Raw genomic sequence first — 18,858 nt, 5'->3', positions numbered from 1 at the left:
CAGGAGGAGGTCCTGAGGGGGCCAGCAGAGGACACTGTTTGGACAGGGACAGCAGCCACTGCAAGGGAGCCCTGGCATCTGGGCAGCAGCAGCAGAGCCGCACCCGCCGGGAGGAGGCAGCCCGGGCCCCTTAGAGGCCAGGTCCGAGCCGAGCAGCCCGCCGCGGGCTGTGCTCTCCGTGCAGGCCCCCCAGGACGCAGACCACCGGCTCTGCCAGCTGCCAGCCCCCGCGGCTGCAGGGCCACCCCAGGTCTGAGCGCCACTCCCAGGGCTGCGCTGGGACTGGTGGCCAAAGAACAGGACGGAACCAGCGCTGCCCCGGCCAAGAACGAAGGAGCTGCTGCTGCTCCTACATCTTCTCATTTTATTTAGAGCTGTCAGGATATGTTGGAGGTTGCAGGGCAATTCCAGCTTCTCTCATCCCGGAGGAGCCGGAGCCATGGCCAGATCCCCAGCCTCCCCGGGGCCCTCACACCAGCGCCTGGAAAACCTCCACCTTCTCCCGGTACAGGTGGTGGAACTGCTTGGCCAGGCAGTGGAAGGGGGCTTCGTAGTTCTCCATCTCCTTCTGTAGAGACAAGGTGAAGAAGTTGGGGGTGTTACTGCGTTGCTGGGACAGGGAGCCGGTGTATGTTCCCTCTCACCTTACGTCAGGGGCCACACAGGCCTGGCCTCCTTTGGCCTCCGCAGGTGGGGCTGGCTACCCCCTTGCCCTCTTTACAAGAAGGAAACAGATACATGGACAGGTTAAGGTAACTTGCCCAAAGCCTCACAAAAGCCTCGGAGCTGGGTCTGCACTGAGATGTTTCTACAGAGCCTGTACTTTCGGCCATGCTCGCCCCACATGGGACAGGATGTAGAGTGAGACTCTTCTCAGTTTTGATGGAGGCTCCAGAGGCCAGATCAGCAAAGTGGTCAGCAAAGGTCAGCAGAGTGGTGGCGCGGAGCCCTGGGGTGCCTCTCCCTCACCTCGAGCTCAGTGGGTGGCTCCAAGAGAAAGCCCAAGGCCCAGAGGCTCAGGCCAGTGCTGGAGCCAGGCCTGGGGGAAAAATTGAGGTCAGACCGGGGCTGGCTGTGTTGACGGCCGAGCCAGGAGAGGGACTGGCTGGTGGGCGGAGCAGGAGAGCCAGCCTGGAGCTGCCCTAAAGGGACTCCCCAGGGCCAGGTTCCAGGAGGGGGCTGGGCCCCATCTAGAACAAAGGGCCAGGAACCGAGGCTGCAGGAGGGATGAGGAGATGTCACCTGTGACCTAGAAGCTGCAGGTGGGAGGGTTCTGCCCATGGGCCAGGGAAGGGCATTACTGAAGTGTTCCCGGGGTGCCAGCCTGGGACACCAGCCAAGTCCAGAGGGGTCATGGCAGGTCTCAGCAAAGCCACCTGAGCTCCCTCTCCCACAGGCTGCAGGCTGGGGTGTGGGGGTGGGGAGGCGGGTGCAGGACGGCTGACCACCGGCCCGGCCCTGCTCTTCCCACCGTAGGTGTGGGAGGAGGCACGGCTGAAGTCGTGAGGAATTTTTGGTCACCCGGCACTGTGCATTTTCATAACTGAGAGGAGTGTTTTGCGACTAAAGGTGCCCAAAGGACTTCCTGTTCTCTGAGAGATTAGACAGGTCCTGGAACTGGCCCAAATGTACTCTACAGGGTGGGAAGACCCAGCGCCACAGGGTGAGCATGGACAAGCTCTAGGGGAAGGAAGATGGTAGCCTCTCAGCTTTGCTATCATTCTCTCTGTGTGCACCTGTGTATTTTTTGTTTTTTTACGAAATAAGTTGGCAGAACAAAGAACCCACCACTTTGAGGAGGGAGGCTCAAGCTATGAATGCACAAGAATCTGTCTTTGAACAAACCTTGGCAGCTGGCAAAAGCACAGCTTTGACAAGAGGCAATGATACATCTCAACGAAAGGGAAAGATTTCCAAACTGAAAAAATGTTCTGAAGTCATCCAGCTCACGGCCCTTGTGTCCTGGGTGAGCAGTACATAGCCCAGGCGTGCAGCTGGTGTGTATAGAGCCCAGCCTCGGGTTTGAGTTTCCCAACTGGAGATGAGCAGCCTTTCCACTCGGCCAGCTGGGGAGACAGAGACGCACAATGGAAACCAGTTCTCATGGAGAACGTTACCTGCACTTTCTAGCAAGGGAGAGCCCGAGGGGGACAGGACAAGTTAGCCAAGAGCAGAAACAGAGGTGCAGCTGCTAAGGAACGAGGGGGCAGCCTGTAGCCGAGATGAGCACCCGCACTAAAGCCATCAGCCCTGCAGCCAGACATAAATCACTCAGTCACATCTGCAAGGCACCTTTGGTGGTACAGAACATAATGTCCTAGGTAGTGCCAAAAATGGGACACCAGGGTGAGAGGGCGCGTGGGTGGCTCAGTCGGTTGAGCATCTGACTCTTGATTTCGGCTCAGGTCATGATCTCAGGGTTGTGGGATTGAGCCCTACATTCAGCACGGAGCCTGCTTAAGATTCTCTCTCTCCTTCTCCTTGTGCTCCTGCCCCTCTTCCTTCTCTTAAAAAAAAAAAAATTACACTAGTTGAAAGCACAGTTAAGTAATGAGTGGAAAGAGAACGAGGCCTGCATAGGACACACACAAGGATTTCCAAATGAATCTTAAAACTCCTGAAAGCAAGATCTGGGGAGGATGCAACATAAAAAGTAAGGAATTTAGGTGGAGATGAGCCTCTGTACATACCAGGGAGCATCCTGAAGTAGCAGATGTAAACTGAACCATTTTCTGAATGCATTAAGAGGGTTTGCTGATGACAGGAATCATTTTGTTAAATAATCATAATCTCACTGACATACTACAGAGTATGTTTGCTTTGTGTGAAAGAACAGGTTCCTTAGAACAGGTTCTCAGACTAGTGCTCCATCTGGCCTAGAATTCTGCCCTTGAGAGTCCCTAAGTAGGTTCTGTGGGAGGCCAGAAGGTTCTCAAGCTTAGACTGGCATTCTAGACCTGGTTCAACCGCTCAAAAGCTGAACAACCAGCTAGAGCTACCCAGCCTTTCCGAGTCTGCTCGTCTTCCATAAGACAAGGATAGGCTGTCTTATACAGCTGCTAGAAGCTTCAGCAGCAGATAATGTGTGCAAATACCTAGCACACAGTAGGCACTCAACAAATGTCAGTTCCCTTCCCTCACCCTGATGCAAGAGGAGTCCTCCACACAGATCCTTCTTGAACTTGCTTGTGTTTAATACTATCCTACAGTAATGAATGGGGGCTTTTTTAGCTTGCTTAAAAAATGTTTTTTAATTTTTTGGTCTGAAAATGTCAAATATCGAATGGTGTTAGAAAATACAAGAAGGAAGCGTCTGAGTGGCTTAGTTGGTTAAGTGTTTGACCCATGCTTTTGGCTTGGCCCCTTTTCTCCCCCTACCCTTTGGGCTCTATGCTCAGTGTGGAATCTGCTTGGGATTCTTCCCCTCTTTCTCCCTTTGCCCTCTCCCAATTTGTGTGCGTGTGCACACTCTAATAAATAAAATCTTAAAAAAAAAAAAAAAGGTCCAGAGGAACCACAAAGTCCCAAAATAGACAAAGCAATCCTGAGAAGCAACAGAGTTGGAGGCGTGACTTGTCCCCGTTTCAAACTATATTATAAAACCGAAGTCATCAAAACACAATGGTCCTGGAATAAAAACAGACACAAAAACCAATGGAATGGAATTGAGATCCCAGAAATAACCTGTGTACATGGGCAACTAGTATTTGACAAGGGAGCCAAGAATACTCAATGGAGAAAACCTAATGTCTTTAATAAATGATGCTGGGAAACCTGGACATTCACCTGCAAGAGAATGAAACTGGACCCCTATTTCACATCATTCACAAAAATTAACTCAGAATGGATTCAAGATTTGACCTTAAGACCTGAAACCATAAAACTCCTAGCAGAAAAAATTGGGAAAAAGCTCTTAGACATGGAACTTGGCAATGATTTTATGGATATAACAGCAAAGAACAAGCAACAGAAGCAAAAATCAATAAATGGGACTATATCAAACTAAAAAGCTTCAGCATAGCGAAAGAAACAATCAACAAAGTGAAAAGGCAATCTATGGAATGGGAGAAAATATTTGCAAATCACACATCTGAGAAGGGGTTAATATCCAAAATATGTAAGGAACTTGGGTAACTCAACAGCAAAAAGTGATTTTTAAAAATGGGCAGAGGAGCTAATAGACATTTTTCCACCAGGTGGCCATCGGGCACACAAAAAGGTGCTGACACCACTCATCAGTGGGGAAATGCAAATCAGAACCACAAGGAAACATCACCTCACACCCGTCAGGTTACCTGATGTCTGTTACCCAAAAGACGAGAGATTAACAAGTGTCGGTGAGGATGTGGAGAAAAAGGAACCTCTGTGCACTGTTGATGGGAATGCGAGCTGGTGCAGCCACTGTGAAGAACGGCATGCAGGTGCCTCACCATGTTAAAAATAGAACTATGATACAGTCTAGCAATTCCACTACTGGGTAAATATCCAAAGGAAATGAAAGCACTACCTTGCAGACATACCCCCATGTCCACCGCAGCATCATCCACAATAGCCTAGACACAGAAACAACCTAAGTAACCATCAGTGGATGAATGAAAGAAATTGTGGAATGCACATGGACACAATCGAGTATTATTCAGCCACGAAAAGGAGGAAATCTTGCTACTTGTGACAACGTGGAGGAACCCTGAGGGCCTTATCAGTGAGATAAGGCAGACAGAGAAAGACAAATACTGCATCTTCTGACTTATATATGAAATCGAAAAAACCGAGGAAGTCACAGAAACGCAAAGCAGACTGATGGTTGCCAGGAGTGGTGGGGGACACAGGTGAAGGGGGATCAAAGGGGACCAAGTTCCAGTTTTAAGATAAGTTCTGGAGACGGAATGAAAAGCAAAGAGAAAAGTCAAATGACCACGTGGGTCCCTCCCGGTCTGCAGGACAGTGGCCGCTGCGTAAGGTGAGCGGAGCCGGGCACTAGGTGTCAAGGCTTGGCTGCGTCTCAAGCAGCATTGGGTTATATTTCCTTTCTAATTACAGCTTTCTTAACCGAGCTGCCAGTGGTGCTTCTGTTAGCATCAACTCGGGGGACTAGTTAACTTACACAGTTAATACCGAGTGCTTAACTGCAGCCTCCTCGGGCATAATTTATACCCACCCGTTTCAATAGCGTAGCAACAAACACCTACACAGAGTTTAATCGCGCAGCCCAGTGGTCTGTGATGACTCATGTGTTGGGGGTGGGCGTTAATTTTTGAGCTCCATCAAGAGTTCTGGGGACTATGGGATACTGGGGTGAGCAGGCAATTTCACAAATGTGAATGGAGGTAGGAGGAATAGTAAAATGTGGCTTGATGTGGGTAGCACTGCATATGCTTGGTGCAAAGGTGCGCTTGTGTGTACAAGATGAGAAGCCCTCTCACCCGGAAAAGCTGGCTAATTTGAACTTCATTAATTTAGTATTTGAACCTGGGTGCCAGTGGTTGCCTGTCTGCCTTCAGTTCAGGGTGTGATTCCAGGGTCATAGGATCGAGTCCTGCTTCTCCCTCTCTGCCTGTGTCTCTGCCTCTCTCTGTATCTCTCATGAATAAATAAATAAAATCTTAAAAAAACATCTTATCACTTGTGATCACTGGGCCTCAGAGGCAAGAGGGACCTTTATCTTTGTGTGATTTATGAAAACAAAACTTTTTAAGTAACAATAGTATAAAGAAGATTGCTAGGGGAATGGTTACACTTACAAAGCAAACGTTTATAGGGTGCTTGCTACGTACCAGACTTTGCATCAGACCGCGCTGTTTTTGTATTCACCATCTGACTTAACTCTCAACATTTGTCACTCAATAAGGAAAATACTTTCTTATTCCCATTTTAGAGGTGAGGGGGCCAAGGCACGAACAGGTCCATGAACATGCTAAGGGTCCCCCACCTAGTCTTGCGACCCCCATCAGCAGCCAGAGCACCTGCCCTACCCGCTACAGCTGCCCAAGGAAGCCCACCACTTTGGGGTATTTTAAAAAGTTCACATCCACACAGCAATTGAATGACAGCATTTGCCACGTTTTGTAAATGTGGCAACAGAAGCACCTACAGCCCGAACAGAATACAAACTCTAGGCTATTAACTAGCCCACTGGCTCTTTTGGAGAGCCAAAGAATCAAGGCCTGGAGGCCACAAGGCCAGGAGGGAGGTCCAAGTGATGCCCATGGGTGTTTTTCCGCTGTGTGGGGCTTGGCATGTCTCCCCACCATCCCTCCGGAGGGGCACTACAGCAGCACCTTGGCCCCTGCTAGCTCTGAGATGGAGGTTTCTGGGTTGCTCCTGCAGGAGCAAGTTGTCACTTTGCTCCCTTCTGGGAAGTCTCACACAAACGTGTCTGATTGGTGCAGACGGGGGTCACATGCCTGCACCGTGGCTGCAGGGAGGCTGGGACCTAGTCTTGAATTGAGGAAGGGGGTTCCCTGATGCTGGATGGCCAGAATCGTGATACAGTGCTCTGAAGGGGCCGGCAGGAAATCCTGCTGGCTGTCCCCTTTTACAGGGGCTCCTGCTAACTCTGTAAAGATACCTTATGGCCTGGCATGACCCTGGGCTGCAGCAAGGTGACACAGGGAGGCACAGATCGTAGGCCTGGCTCAACTCTTTACCAGTCATATGACCCTGGGCAAGTCACGTCACGTCCTCAACATGGAAGTGGGGCTTACGGACCAGCACCCAGGCTCCCGGCATTGAATGTGAGGATCCAGGAGGTAATGCTCCAATGGCACTGTAACCCACACTATCTCAGGCACCTGCCATGGGTCACTGCAATCAGACCCAATGCACTTGTATTTCTCATTAATTGAGATACAACTATTTCCAGGGCGGGCCACTGATCTGCTTTACTGTAGTGCACGAGGGAACTCTGCTATTTTGAGAAACGTTTTAGACTAAGAATGTAAGCATCAGTTTCCAAATTAGACTCTGCATATGGTGGAAAAACAACTCGATGCCTCTGAGGTCCCGTGAAAAGCCACTTCCAGCAGAGGCCCACTCCAGGCTTTGGCTACGGAATAATTGGAGCTTACTTACCACGGATGTTTCAAAACATTCCAGGCCTTGGCCCAGGGCCCACGACCGGGCCTGAGCTGAATCCACTGCTCGCCGGCTGGCCAGGTCTGTCTTGTTCCCCACTAACACACCTACTCAAAAGAAACAACCAAAGCATCTCATTTAACCGTGGCAGCCTGGGAGGGCAGCTGGAGAGAGAAAAAAGCCAGCACATGAATTTTGAGGGGTATGAAACACTGTTGCGGGGAGGCTGCCTCATTTGAGGTGCTGAGCACAGCTGGGGAGAGAGAGAGGCTCCAGGGTTGCCCCCCGCCAAAGCTGCCCCCCACCCCAACCCTCAGGGCCGTGGGAGAGCCGGGCTTTGCTTTTCACACGCTGCTTTTGCTCAGCCATTTTTCCAGACTTCACGCAGATCTGTCTGCCCTGTCTCCTTCGGGCTGCAAGGTGAGGGCCAAATTTATGTGAGCATTGCCGATAATTCCTAGCACATGGAGCAAACGTTAAAAATGGTCATTAATACTAATCTAAGGACTGGGCTCAGAGTCAGGGACTCAGAGGTAATTTAGAACCGTTCCCAGCTGCATCAGCTGCAGCTAATTTCTGAGCCCATCTCTGGAGATTGCTTTCCCTGGTCTCTAATGAGGGAAATTTGTTGATCTCACATAGGGATGAAAAATAAACTGATTTAAAGCATTCAGAAGTGACAATAGGACTTGAATGTTTGCTTGTGCCCCACATATAGGAGAAAATGAGGAATTCATCCCCGGGGCTAGCTTTCAGAAATAAAAACTCATTCACATCACAGCACCTTCCCCACATTATTCTTGAGTCTCCTCTCCACAACCTTGTAAGGGGTGTGGGGTGCATCATCATGCCCATTTTACAGACTCACAGAGGTGTGTGTGGTAATTCACCGAGGTTTCCGTGGCTGCTAAGAGGCAGAGCCACTAAACAATCCAGGCCACTGTACTCAAAGCCAGGGGCACCGCACCCTCTGTTGCACACATAGCTACCTCTGCAATGACCCTGCGCTCATGAACTTGAGGGACAGAGGTGTTGCTGGAAGTCTCACAGGTGACTGCAGCTCCTACCTGGGAGCGAGGTGCCTGGCATCTGTGACCGAGCCTTCTCCAGCCACTTGCCGCAGTTGGCAAAGGACTGCTCGTTGGTCACATCATAGACGAGACACAAGACGTTGGGACTCTCCCACTGTGCAAGAGGGACAAGATGAGCACGTCAGTAACAGTGGAAGCGATTTCTAGGCTGGTCTTCCGAGGGAAATAATGAAGGTGGGGGTGGGGGTATGAAAAACTATAATGGGGATGGGAGTCAGAAACTGGAGCCCACCCACAGGAGAAACCAATTCACCCATGGGAACTGACGGGAAGGCTGGGCTGGTGGTGAGGCCAGGCTGTTGGCTGGGTGCATGGCTGAGAACCTCCCAACTTTGCAGGGCTGGTCTCAATGCCCCTACTGAGTTCAGAGATGGTAACTGACTTGCCAGATCAGACATGCTTTAATGACTGGGGCAGGACTGAGGGCTTTTTTTCTACCCAGAAATGCTTTTGCCTGCCACTGGTTTCATTCATTCCTCCTTTGTCATATTCCTATCGAGGGCTAGCTCTTATGCCAGTTATTGTTTTTCTACTTTGAGGCCTAAAACGGCATCCTTTCTTCCATTAGCCAGCCCCTGGAAGCTTGTTTGCTGGCGTCTTCTTAATAAGGGCTGGCTTTTCAAAATGCAAAGGGCACTTTCTGCTTCTCCTGCAGTGTATCAGCCTAATCCAAACCAGACCGACAACTGGACAGGGCTCACTGTCCCAATTAAGAACCAGGGCTATGCTCTTGGGGTGGTTGCCTTCAGGGGCGCTCAGAGTCCTGGGACGTCGTCCTACTGTCTGGCACAAGGGCACAGGATAGCCCTGCTCAGGCTGTGATGCTCGTCCTGGTGCATGAGGCTCTCGCCATGCCTCAGTCTCTGGGGACCCCCATCCTGCACAATTACAGCCTGGTTTATTTCTGGTGTGTCAGTATCTCTCAAGGGGTGGGGAAGAATCCTTTTCCTTGAGTTGTCCTTGGAAGGCCGTCCAGACTTGGCTCTGGAGAGCTGGCTCACTGCACCCCAAGCCTATGCTGTCACTTTGACCAAACTGATGAACCCCCCACACCATCATTCCGCAGACTAACTCAAGAACTCTTGCTAGAACCACGGCCGACCTCTCCTTTCCACACGCGGGGGACACCTCCTTCCTCTAGGCCTCGGTGAGGGGACCCAGGATAGGCTTGGGATCAAGGTGAAGCCAGAGCGGGAGCCCTGAGTCAGGGCTGGCTGGAGGCAGGGTGTGAGCCGATTGGTACCATGTGACTCTGGCTGGCACAGACACATCTTCCCTTCTGCCCAGTAGGGCAGCACCCAGCAAGAGGCTGTGCACACAGCAGGCACGTTGTAAGCATCAGAGATTGATGATGCATGAAGTCAAACCCATGAGAAATGATTATCATTAGATCTATTTCTCTTAGACAACAAAAAAGGGGCAGAAAACAGTTTCTATTAAAACGTAGCCGTTCTTGGAAAGGCAGGGGAGGGCTCTGGAGAGCTCAAATCTTCTAATTAGCTCACTGGCCCAGATTAGCGGAACTGTTACCTTGGAAGGTATAGGGAGCTGGATCCTGCGAGGATGGCAGGGTGGGCAAGACAAGTCCTGGGAGGCAGCAGGGGCAGGTCCCAGAGCAAACCCCCAAGGCTGGGCCCAGAGGGTGGGAGGAGGTGAGCCTTGCTGCGGGGCCTGCAGGGTGCCCCCTAGAGGGGAGGGAAATGTTTGCTCCTGTCCTTGGAGGTTGGGGAGTGCTGAAAGTGCACCATCAGGAGGGAGCTGTAGAAAGAAGGGGAGCCCAGAGTGCTTCGGGGACTGAGTCACACAGCTCGGGCACATTTGGAACCTGGCTATTCCAGAGCTGGGGGGGAGGGGGGAATCACATGCATGAGCCAGTCCTACTGGCCAAGAAGCTGCAAGTCCCAAGGCTGGGAAGATTGCTGCTTAAAGAATTCCGCCATGGTAGCTCCTCTTGGCAGCCAGATTGCAGTGACATCTCTGGGAGAGCGTGGGGGGTTGGGGTGGTGGGGGTGGTGGAACTTTTTGACGGAAGATGGTAGTGGTAGTCAGGAAAAAGATCGCATTCTACTTGCCAATTTATCCAGCATCTCAGAAAACAGCTCCTTGCCGGCAGAGTCAAAAATGAAGAGTTCCTAGAACCAGAAAGGCATGTCCCGCGAGAGTCTACGCGGAGGGAAATCTCTGGCCGCAGGTCACCGAGATGACACTCAGCTCAGCAGACCTTAGTGGCGAGAGACACCCATTTTCCATAGAGCCGCTACGTCTTCCCTGAAGTCTTCCCTGAGGCTAGAGGAAGAGGAGGGGGAAAGGAACGATCCCAAGAGCCTGGGACAGGCGGCGCAACAGTTTCCCACACCAACTAGCGCTTTCTGCGAGGCAGCTCACCTCTCCTAACCCTGAGTGCAAAAATACCAGGAACAAGCTGACTTCCCACCTGGCAGAACAGAATGCTAAACAGGCTGACAAGTGCTCTGGTTTCCAAAAGGTCATTCTGCACTTTGTTAACCAAATTGATTTTCAAATCTTAAAACAATTCTTTTTAAAGCAGGTCACTGAGTAAGCCTGGAGAAAGCCTTTAAAGTAGGACAGCCTGCCTTCATTCCCCCGGTTTGGACCCAGGGCACAGGGTGACCCTTCCTGCCCCTGGACCAGCCCACGGGAGAGCCCCTCCCCGACACTGCTGTTCAGGGAAGTCTCCCCCTTCGGCTCCCCCGGGGCACGGGATGCCCCCTGGCTGGCTTCTGACCCCAGCACAGGCTGTCTGTAGGTCAGTGCTGTCATCTGTGTCACATGCTGGTTAGCTCACTGTTTCCCTTCTCCTTGCATCGGGAGTACTTAAGGTTGTGTTTTCTCACGGACCTCTTTAAGAAGGAGGAGATTCTTTAACCTTCTCTCCAGGAGACTACTACAAACATAATGCCTTGCGATTTCATTTCCAGAGTTGTGGATTCCCAGAGAAGGACCCAGGTCAGGAACCCGATACTATGTCAGTTCTGTGGGGGCAGGGCCCATATCCCCAGTTCCTCCTTCCTATTCTTTGGCCTGTGTCAGTGACTCTTCCCAAGTGCTCAGAGGAGCCTAGGCCAAGTCCTTGTACTGCATCCCTCTTAGGAGGGAGGATGCTGACCATGGAGACTCTGGGCCCAGCTGGAAGAGCACTGAGCTCTCTTGGGTCAAGGGCACCACTTACCACACTGTCCCCCGTGTCAGGGACTGGCACCGTCTTCACCACCAAATCTACCCCCGTCGTCTGCCGAGGAAAACCAAGAATAAGAGCGTCAGAGCGCCCCAAGAGGCGTGTTACAGGATAGGAACACTCACTCGATGCCCAGGAGGCACAAGTGATGTATTCTGGACTCATTGTTGGTGCAGAAGTCAGACAGGACCAACCAGCCTTGGCCAACTCCCAGTCCAGAGGAGTTGGTCATGGTGACCAAGCCAACCACCAGGTGATCTGTTCCACAGATAGCCTCATGTCCTGTGGCTTGTGGAAAAATGATCTCTACGTGGCCATTCAAACAGCTTCTCATCAGACCTCTTAGGGAATTCTGGAAAGTCACTCCCTCAGGGTTAGGGGATGATTACCTCTCTCTTAAAGCCTCAGCCAGCCCATGACTCCCACATCTCACCAAGGTGTAGTTCTTTTGGAAATGGGCCCCGTCGCTGCGGAAGATCTGTGCCAGGGCGGTCTTGCCCACCGCTGAGTCCCCTGTGAGATCAGACAAGAAGAAAATCATCATTGCTGTCCTGATCTGACTGGAGAATCTCCCACTCCAGAACGCTAGTTAGAAACCAGAAACTTCAATGACTTTTTAGAGAAAAGGGACTTGATTCTCTTGGGAATTGTGAGGTGGCTGGCAAGGCCACGCGTCCATGAGACCAGTATTCAAAGCCCAGTCGCAATTCTTCAAGGGTAATCCTTTCATCCGAAAGAACTGACCCAAAAGCTAACAGAGCTTAAGGGGGGGCTTCAAAGCACGAAAAACAGAACTGACATATCTGCCAACTGAACACACCCCATGGGGAAAAACTCTCACTTTCAAACTTGAATTTACTTTGAAGTTGAAGGTAAAGGGGTGTGACCTGTTCAGTCTTATAGGCTCACCTGCCTAACAGAACCAATTCGAGTTTAGAGCTTCCATACCTAGGACCTGCATGCTTCTTTTAGGACAGGGCTGTGGAAGTTGGGAGGGTTTCTGTATTTGCAGGAAGCAAGAAGTCAGGTGCTAAATTCATCAAGCTGAAATCTATTTCCAAGTCTACGTTCCGCCCCAGCTCCCTATGCCTGAGACCACTGCGGATTTATTTTCCCAGGGGCCTCTCCACATCTCTCTGCGACGGCTACCTTTTCCTCCATACTCGCCTTCTCCCTATTGCAGTTTATCTCCCTGGCCTTCCATCATGAGTCAACAGCCCCATAAATTGGTATCTCCAAACTGAAGGTTTATGGCATAGTTTCAGTCTGAGATCTGGACCTTTCGTGAGACTGTCGGGTTGGGAGCAATTTAATCTGGAGGTCCTCCCCTGCCCCCAAGAGTGCTGCAGGCTCTCCAGGCCCACCCCTAACTGCCCCCCTGCCCCCTCCCTGGCCCAACCTTCCCTACGGATGGCTCTGCTCAGCCTTCTGTGACTCCACACTGTTCTCATTTGCAAGATCTTCTGGGCCACGATGCTCCTTCAGAACACCTGTGCTCTGCTCTCTCCCCCGCTGGCTCCTCAGCAAAACCACCACTGCACTCGTGTGCCTCTCTGACTTGTATCCTTTGGTGTGATCGCCTCACCTTCACTGTTTTATAGTCGGCTTCCTCGCATCTCTTCACTTGACTTCTCCATGGCCTGCTGCTCTGTTCACTTTTCAGTTTTGACTATTCCCACCTGTAATTTTCTCTTGCAAGACAATTACTTGACTACGTGTGGCATTTCATTTCCTGCAAACTCCTCCAGGACTGAGTGAGCTATTCAGTCTTGCTTTTCTATTTACCACTGTGACTTAGAAGGGAATCATTCACGCAATCCCCTGTTCCCACCTTCCCAGCCCCCACCCCCACACCAGGACTGTCATTAACCTCATTTGGCAGATGAAGAGTTGGAGGCTCAGAGAAAGCCGGGTAACTGGCCCAGGATTCCAACATCTCACTCTCCCTGTCGAATCCGCTCCTCTCCTAGAGGACACTCCTGACCCATTTCTAACACGGCCGCCACAGGCCCCCAGCAGCGCAGCCTTGCCTGACATCGGGGGTGTCCTCAGGCTGGACGGCGGCTGGGGACCCATCCATCTCTGGGCAAACAGAGCGTATCCTTTTCCTTCTTGTGCTGACTGCATCCACCCTCCTGACTCCAATTTTGCTTCTGAATCCAGTTGGAAATTGGCTCTTCCTACTCGTGAAATTCCCCACAGATTTGTTCTAGTTAATTTCATAAATCTTTCTTCCGACCGTCAGTCAGAGTCACCCACACTTATGGAAAGCCTCGGGTGTCGGCTGAGGAGGGATCCAGCACAGGGAAGGGGAATGACTGAGAAACACATTTTGCAGAGCAACACGATGACAGGTGCAAAAGTGAATAGCACAGGCTGAGAACCAAAGCATCCGAGGACGCATGGAGGAAAGAAACGAACGAGCAGTCTCATCAGTGACTTCCCCGGGGGCGATGTTGAGTGGGGGTGGGAGCAGGGAGGGGCACTGCTTGACAGAGACGGTGACACCTGCAAAGGCACGGTGCAGGGTCACCTGTGACCTCCTAACTGCCAAGTCTGATGGCTTTTTTCTCAGTTGTCATGCTCCTTGGCGTCTCTGAAGGATGAGTCAGCCCCAAAGCAGCCCCCTCCTTCCCGAGTGCTCTGGCCCTGGCTGTCCTCACACGGGTCTGGTTCTCCCACCTTCTGCCTCTGAAGTGGCCACTCCTGTGGGTCTGTCCTTGGCCCTCTGTCCCAATCACTCTCTTTCCCCTGAAGCCCACTTCTCGGGCTGGGATCTTTCTCCCATGCTTTATCTGCATCTGCGACAACCTGTGGATGTTTCCACCAGAATGCTGGGCCTTCACCCCATCTGGTTGTGGACAGCCAGGCTCGTGTCGCACGTCCAGGTCCCACCGGCTCTTGCTCACCCATTGCACTGGTTCTGTTCACGTCACCATTTGCCCATGCCTCCTGGCTCGACCCGGTCACCTCTGGCGGCGTCTCCTCACTCCTCCCATGCCCTGTGCTCTTTTCCTCACTCCTGATGTCCTCTGCTGTGTCTCGAGCCTGCACTGCCTTTGTTGTCGCTGCGGACACCGCACTAGTTACTCATACCTCAACCTGGGCTCTGTGCCCTGTCTTGTGATGCAGGAGCCCGGACTCTGCAAACATGTGTCTTCTTTGCCGGGGGCTTCCTGTCCGGCTCTGCCAGTGCGAGTTCTAGAGAAAGACTGGCAGCTGGGGGGAGGGGATGGGCCTGCCCCTTTCCCACCTGCCTGCTGTCTCTCTTAGCAGAACCCTGGCAATGGCCTTCACCCCAGCAGTAGGTAGTTATTTCTCTCCAATGTGTCTGCCTTTTTTTGCACTCGTAGACCAGCCTTATTATTCCCCATCAGAGATGCCAGCATCAGGGAGCGGTGCACCCCCTCTCAGAGATCTGCATCTCGGCTCTCCAGGGTCCTCCTGAGCTGCTGATTTCCTTTCATCCTTCCAGGTCTCTAGCACCTGTTTGATCAACGCCCCACATGGAATCTCACTGGTGCAATACCTAACGTAGGTTCTCCTTTTTCGCCTGGACCCTCGCTTCTATAGCACCGGTAACAAGAGTAGTCTCAAAACCCAGACTCTTAGGATGGCCCGGAATGGATTTGGTCATATCCTATGGGAATTCCCGGCCCAGTTCTCTGCCAGGGGGAACTGGGTCCTAGTGATCCATGGCATGTGGTGGCATCACAGGGTGACTGAATTCTTGAGGTCCCATCCCAGCAGAGCCATGCCCCCTCCTCGGGGATCTGGATCCCAGTTCTGTGGGGTTCTTCCTCAAGCCTCTGACAACCCAACCTCTATCTCCCACTTCTGTGTCATCTTAATCTTTTCTTCTTGCTTTTCCAGTTCTCCAATCCCTGTTGAACGAATTCCATATAATAAGATGCCTAATGTATTTTCTGGTTACTTGATTGGGTCTCGCCTAAAGTGTTCCCCATCTGCCCTTTTCTGCTTTTCATTTTTCTCTTTGCTCTACCCACCCTGTCGGCACCAATAGATGGATCTTTCCAAGATAGTGTTTGATCCTGTCACGCTCTCCCGCAAGACTGACCAAGGATGCCTTCTATGGTGTACCCCCTCTACCATCAAACCCGAATCCACTTTCAATTTGCTCTCCGGCTACCCCTTACACCAAATCTGGGCCCTACACTCCTACCTACTTTCTTGCTCTCTGAGAATCCCTCAAAGGTAACTTTCTTCCAGGTCTCCCGGCCCAAGTCCAAATCCTCTGCCAGGCCAGGCTCAGTGTCCTTCCGCCACAGCCTCTGAAGGCCATCCCCTCCCTCTTGTCTTCTCCCATGAGGCTCTCTGCCAGTAGCATCAGAGCAACCTTCTGGCTTCCATCAAGGGATAGTAAATCCTAGTACTTAGTAAGGCACACACCCCAGCTCCACCACTTACTAGCTATGTCATCATGGGCCAGCGACCTCTCTCTGAGCCTCAGCTGCCACTTCTGCAAAATGGGAATAATAGCACCTATCCCATAGAACTGTTAGGAGGATTTAATAAGCTAACATGTACTGTGCCTCTTGTATATAAAGTAATATTTAAATTGCTTAAGTAAATAAAACAGATAAATGCCAAGGGTTGTAATCCCTCCTCATCTGAGCCAGAACAATTAGCAGCTCTGCCTTGAAGTATTTCTCTGGTATCTGGCAGACCAAGGGTATTCTATTCCTGTTTGTTGGATTATAAATTATTCTGCACATCCCAGCACTACCACGAGTGTAGGGGCTGGCCTGGTTCATCCCTGTATTCCCTCTGTACCTTGCACAGTGACTCACACATAGCAGGTGCTCAACACGTATCTGTGGAATGAACAAGCACTTGAGTATCTGGTCCCTCAATGACTAGTTAGAGGAGAGAAAAAAGGACAGATAAACTCAATTTAAAGGACAGAAGGGAAAGGAAAAATAAAACCAGTGAGGAGGTGTAGGTGGTAGGGATGGTGTAGAGAATGAGAATTTGGTGGGTGGTGGTGAGGGGACCTGATTCATTATGCTGAGGTCTCTTTGGTTTCTGGAAACTTCCAAGAGGAAATGCCCTCAGGCCCTCAAGTTGAGGACTAGGCTGGAGTTCAAGAATCACTTATTCAGGCAGTGGCTGAAATTAGGTGACACAGTGCCTGAGGAAGTGGATGTAAAGAGGGGCAAAGAGTCTAGAATCGGGGCTTGGGGACAGTACAGCTGCGAGCTAAAAACAAAGCCCTGGAAATCAGATCGCCTAGGTCTGGATGCCAGCCCTGCTGCATCCAGCTGTGTGATCCAGGGCCAGTGTCCTAACCTCTCTGGGCCTCAGGTGCCCCTCTGTAAATGAGAATGACAGTAACTCCCGCAGGGTTCTTGTGAGGATTCACTGAGATGCCTGTGTTGAGGGTTCTTGCACAGTGCTGGCACATAGAAGGTGCTCAGTAAGTTAGTCCCATGATGGAAGTTGAATTTAAAAAGAAGAGAAAGAACAGCTAGAAAAAGAAGCCCATAGAAAAATAGACAACTTCAGAAAATAAAACTGTAGTTCCCACAAGGAAACTAAGGCTCAGAGAAATGCTGTGTCCAAGATGACACAGCCAAAGAGGAAAAGCCAGAATTACTTTTGCTACACAATACTGCCTCCCCTGGCGCTCTGGAAACTAGGGACCTCTCTTGACAACCCTTGATTTTTTTGCTCTGGTGTGATCTGAGTTACTACGGTCAGTCATCGTTCTGCTATGACCATTTTATTTTCAAATTAGAAAAACCATTAAAAATATTATCCATTTCAGCCTGGAAGAGATGAATCAAAAAAGGAATCTCTTCTTCCTTTATAGTTTCTTTCTTTTTAAAAAAATTTATTTATTCATGAGAGACACACAGAGAGAGGGGCAGAGACACAGGCAGAGGGAGAAGCAGGCTCCCTGTGGGGAGCTTGATATGGGACTTGGATCTTGGGACCCCAGGATCACGTCCTCAGCCAAAGGGAGATGCTCAACCACTGGGCCACTCAGGCATCCCTTCTCTATAGTTTCCTACCATTTCTTTCCTGAGCTGGTCAGGGAACCCTGGAGAGATTGCAGGTTCAACGGTAACACAAGTGAAGAGTTTTGGAGTTGGGCAGGTCTGGGGGCTGAAATCCTGCCTCTGACTTTCCTTTCCTTCACGTCATCACCAAGGGGGTGACCTTGGGCAAGAGACTTGACCTCTCAGTGCCTCAGTAAGAGCAGAACGACACAGCACCGGCCGCGATGTGCGACGGTGAGGGGAATGGATGAAGGACATGTGCCTGGCATGCACTAAACACTCAGTAAAGTACATGTGTGTTCAGGGGCCCCAGGTCAAAACCCAGGCAAATGTTTTCCTAAATGTACAGTCATTACACGAAGGGAAAACCACAAATGTGAATGCCACATTGCCATTCATTCCACAAATTGCTTGAGACATAAGAGTCAACAAAATTAAGATTCCTGCCTTTGGGGGATTCAACATTCATGTCCTCCTGAGTGTGAGGCGGCACCCTGGCTCTTAAAGGCAACACACATGGGCCTGTTGCAAACTTGGAGCAACTGTACATTACTGTTTCCCATCTCTGTTATCAAAGAGGGTGGTGTCAGGGGAAAAAAAAAAAATCCCACCAGTAAGACTTCTGAAGTCACCCAGATGCCTGACTTTGGGATTCAGCACATGGTTTACATGCAGCACTTACAGCCTGATTTTATTTTATTTTATTTTTTATTTTTTTAAGGAGTCTACTCCTCCTGACCACAGCTCAAAAACTGGAGAAGGTGACCTCAGAGTAGGGCAGGGAGTGGGGAAATCAGCTGGAACCACAAAGTGTGTTCTGGAAGATAATTCTCCCACCCTAATGGAATTTACTCTATCAGTAATTACATTAACTCGCTTTTGGAAGAGAAAAAAAGGGAAAGGAGGTAGGCAATTTACGTGAACAAAAGCTCTCCGTAACTTAGGAAGTCTCTGGGCTCCGGAGACTGTAAATTTCAAACTCACCTGCCAGGATGCACTTGGCCGCCAGCTTCACCATGGTAACCAACCACCTCCACGGACCAGAGAGGGCGAGAGCGGCTGCGAGAGGCTGGGGGCTTGCCTGGGACGGGGAGTGGGGGCGGGGGGGCGCTCCCCAGGCCTGTGGCCGCGGTGGGGACGGGGCCGTGGGGTCCCTCTGGGCGGGACTGGGGGCGGCTCCCGGGCGCTAGGGCTGCGGCGGGGGCGCGGAGGAGCGCCAGACGGGGCCCGGCTCACGGCCTCAGAAGGCGGCCTGCAAGGTGCGAGCGAGGCGACACGGCTCCCGTCCCGGCCCAGCCCCGGCAGTGCGGGCGGGGGAGCGACACCCCGCAAGCCCGCGCGCGGCCCCAGCGCACCCCGAGCGCCCCGCGCACTCCCGCTCACCCCCCGCCCGCCCGCCCCTCCTCCTCCCCCTCCTCGCCGAACCGCGATTGGCTGCCACAAAAAGCTCCCACCCCTAGGGCTCTCGGAGGCC

At 51.4% G+C, this 18,858-nt stretch overlaps 1 protein-coding gene across 2 annotated transcripts; it reads right to left on the bottom strand.

Moving 5' to 3' along the window:
• Positions 1–344: 344 nt before the first annotated feature.
• IFT27 (intraflagellar transport 27) lies at positions 345–18,746 on the bottom strand. Of its 2 annotated transcripts, XM_077914650.1 has the most exons (7): positions 18,369–18,732; positions 11,795–11,874; positions 11,356–11,415; positions 10,238–10,297; positions 8,142–8,259; positions 7,072–7,181; positions 345–568 (listed from the first exon to the last, which is right to left on the bottom strand). In XM_077914650.1, the coding sequence occupies exons 1-7, from the start codon at positions 18,400–18,402 to the stop codon at positions 470–472; spliced, it is 561 nt and encodes a 186-aa protein (XP_077770776.1). In that variant the 5' UTR covers positions 18,403–18,732; the 3' UTR covers positions 345–469. The 2 variants fall into 2 exon arrangements, with proteins under 2 accessions (XP_077770776.1, XP_077770777.1); XM_077914651.1 differs by lacking the exon at positions 10,238–10,297 and having other exon boundaries at positions 18,369–18,746.
• Positions 18,747–18,858: the final 112 nt, after the last annotated feature.

This window comes from Canis aureus, chromosome 11 (assembly GCF_053574225.1).
Source record: "Canis aureus isolate CA01 chromosome 11, VMU_Caureus_v.1.0, whole genome shotgun sequence".
NCBI lineage: Eukaryota > Metazoa > Chordata > Mammalia > Carnivora > Canidae > Canis > Canis aureus.
The sequence above is the reverse complement of the archived record's forward strand: the minus strand, read 5'-3'. Positions and strand labels throughout refer to the sequence as shown.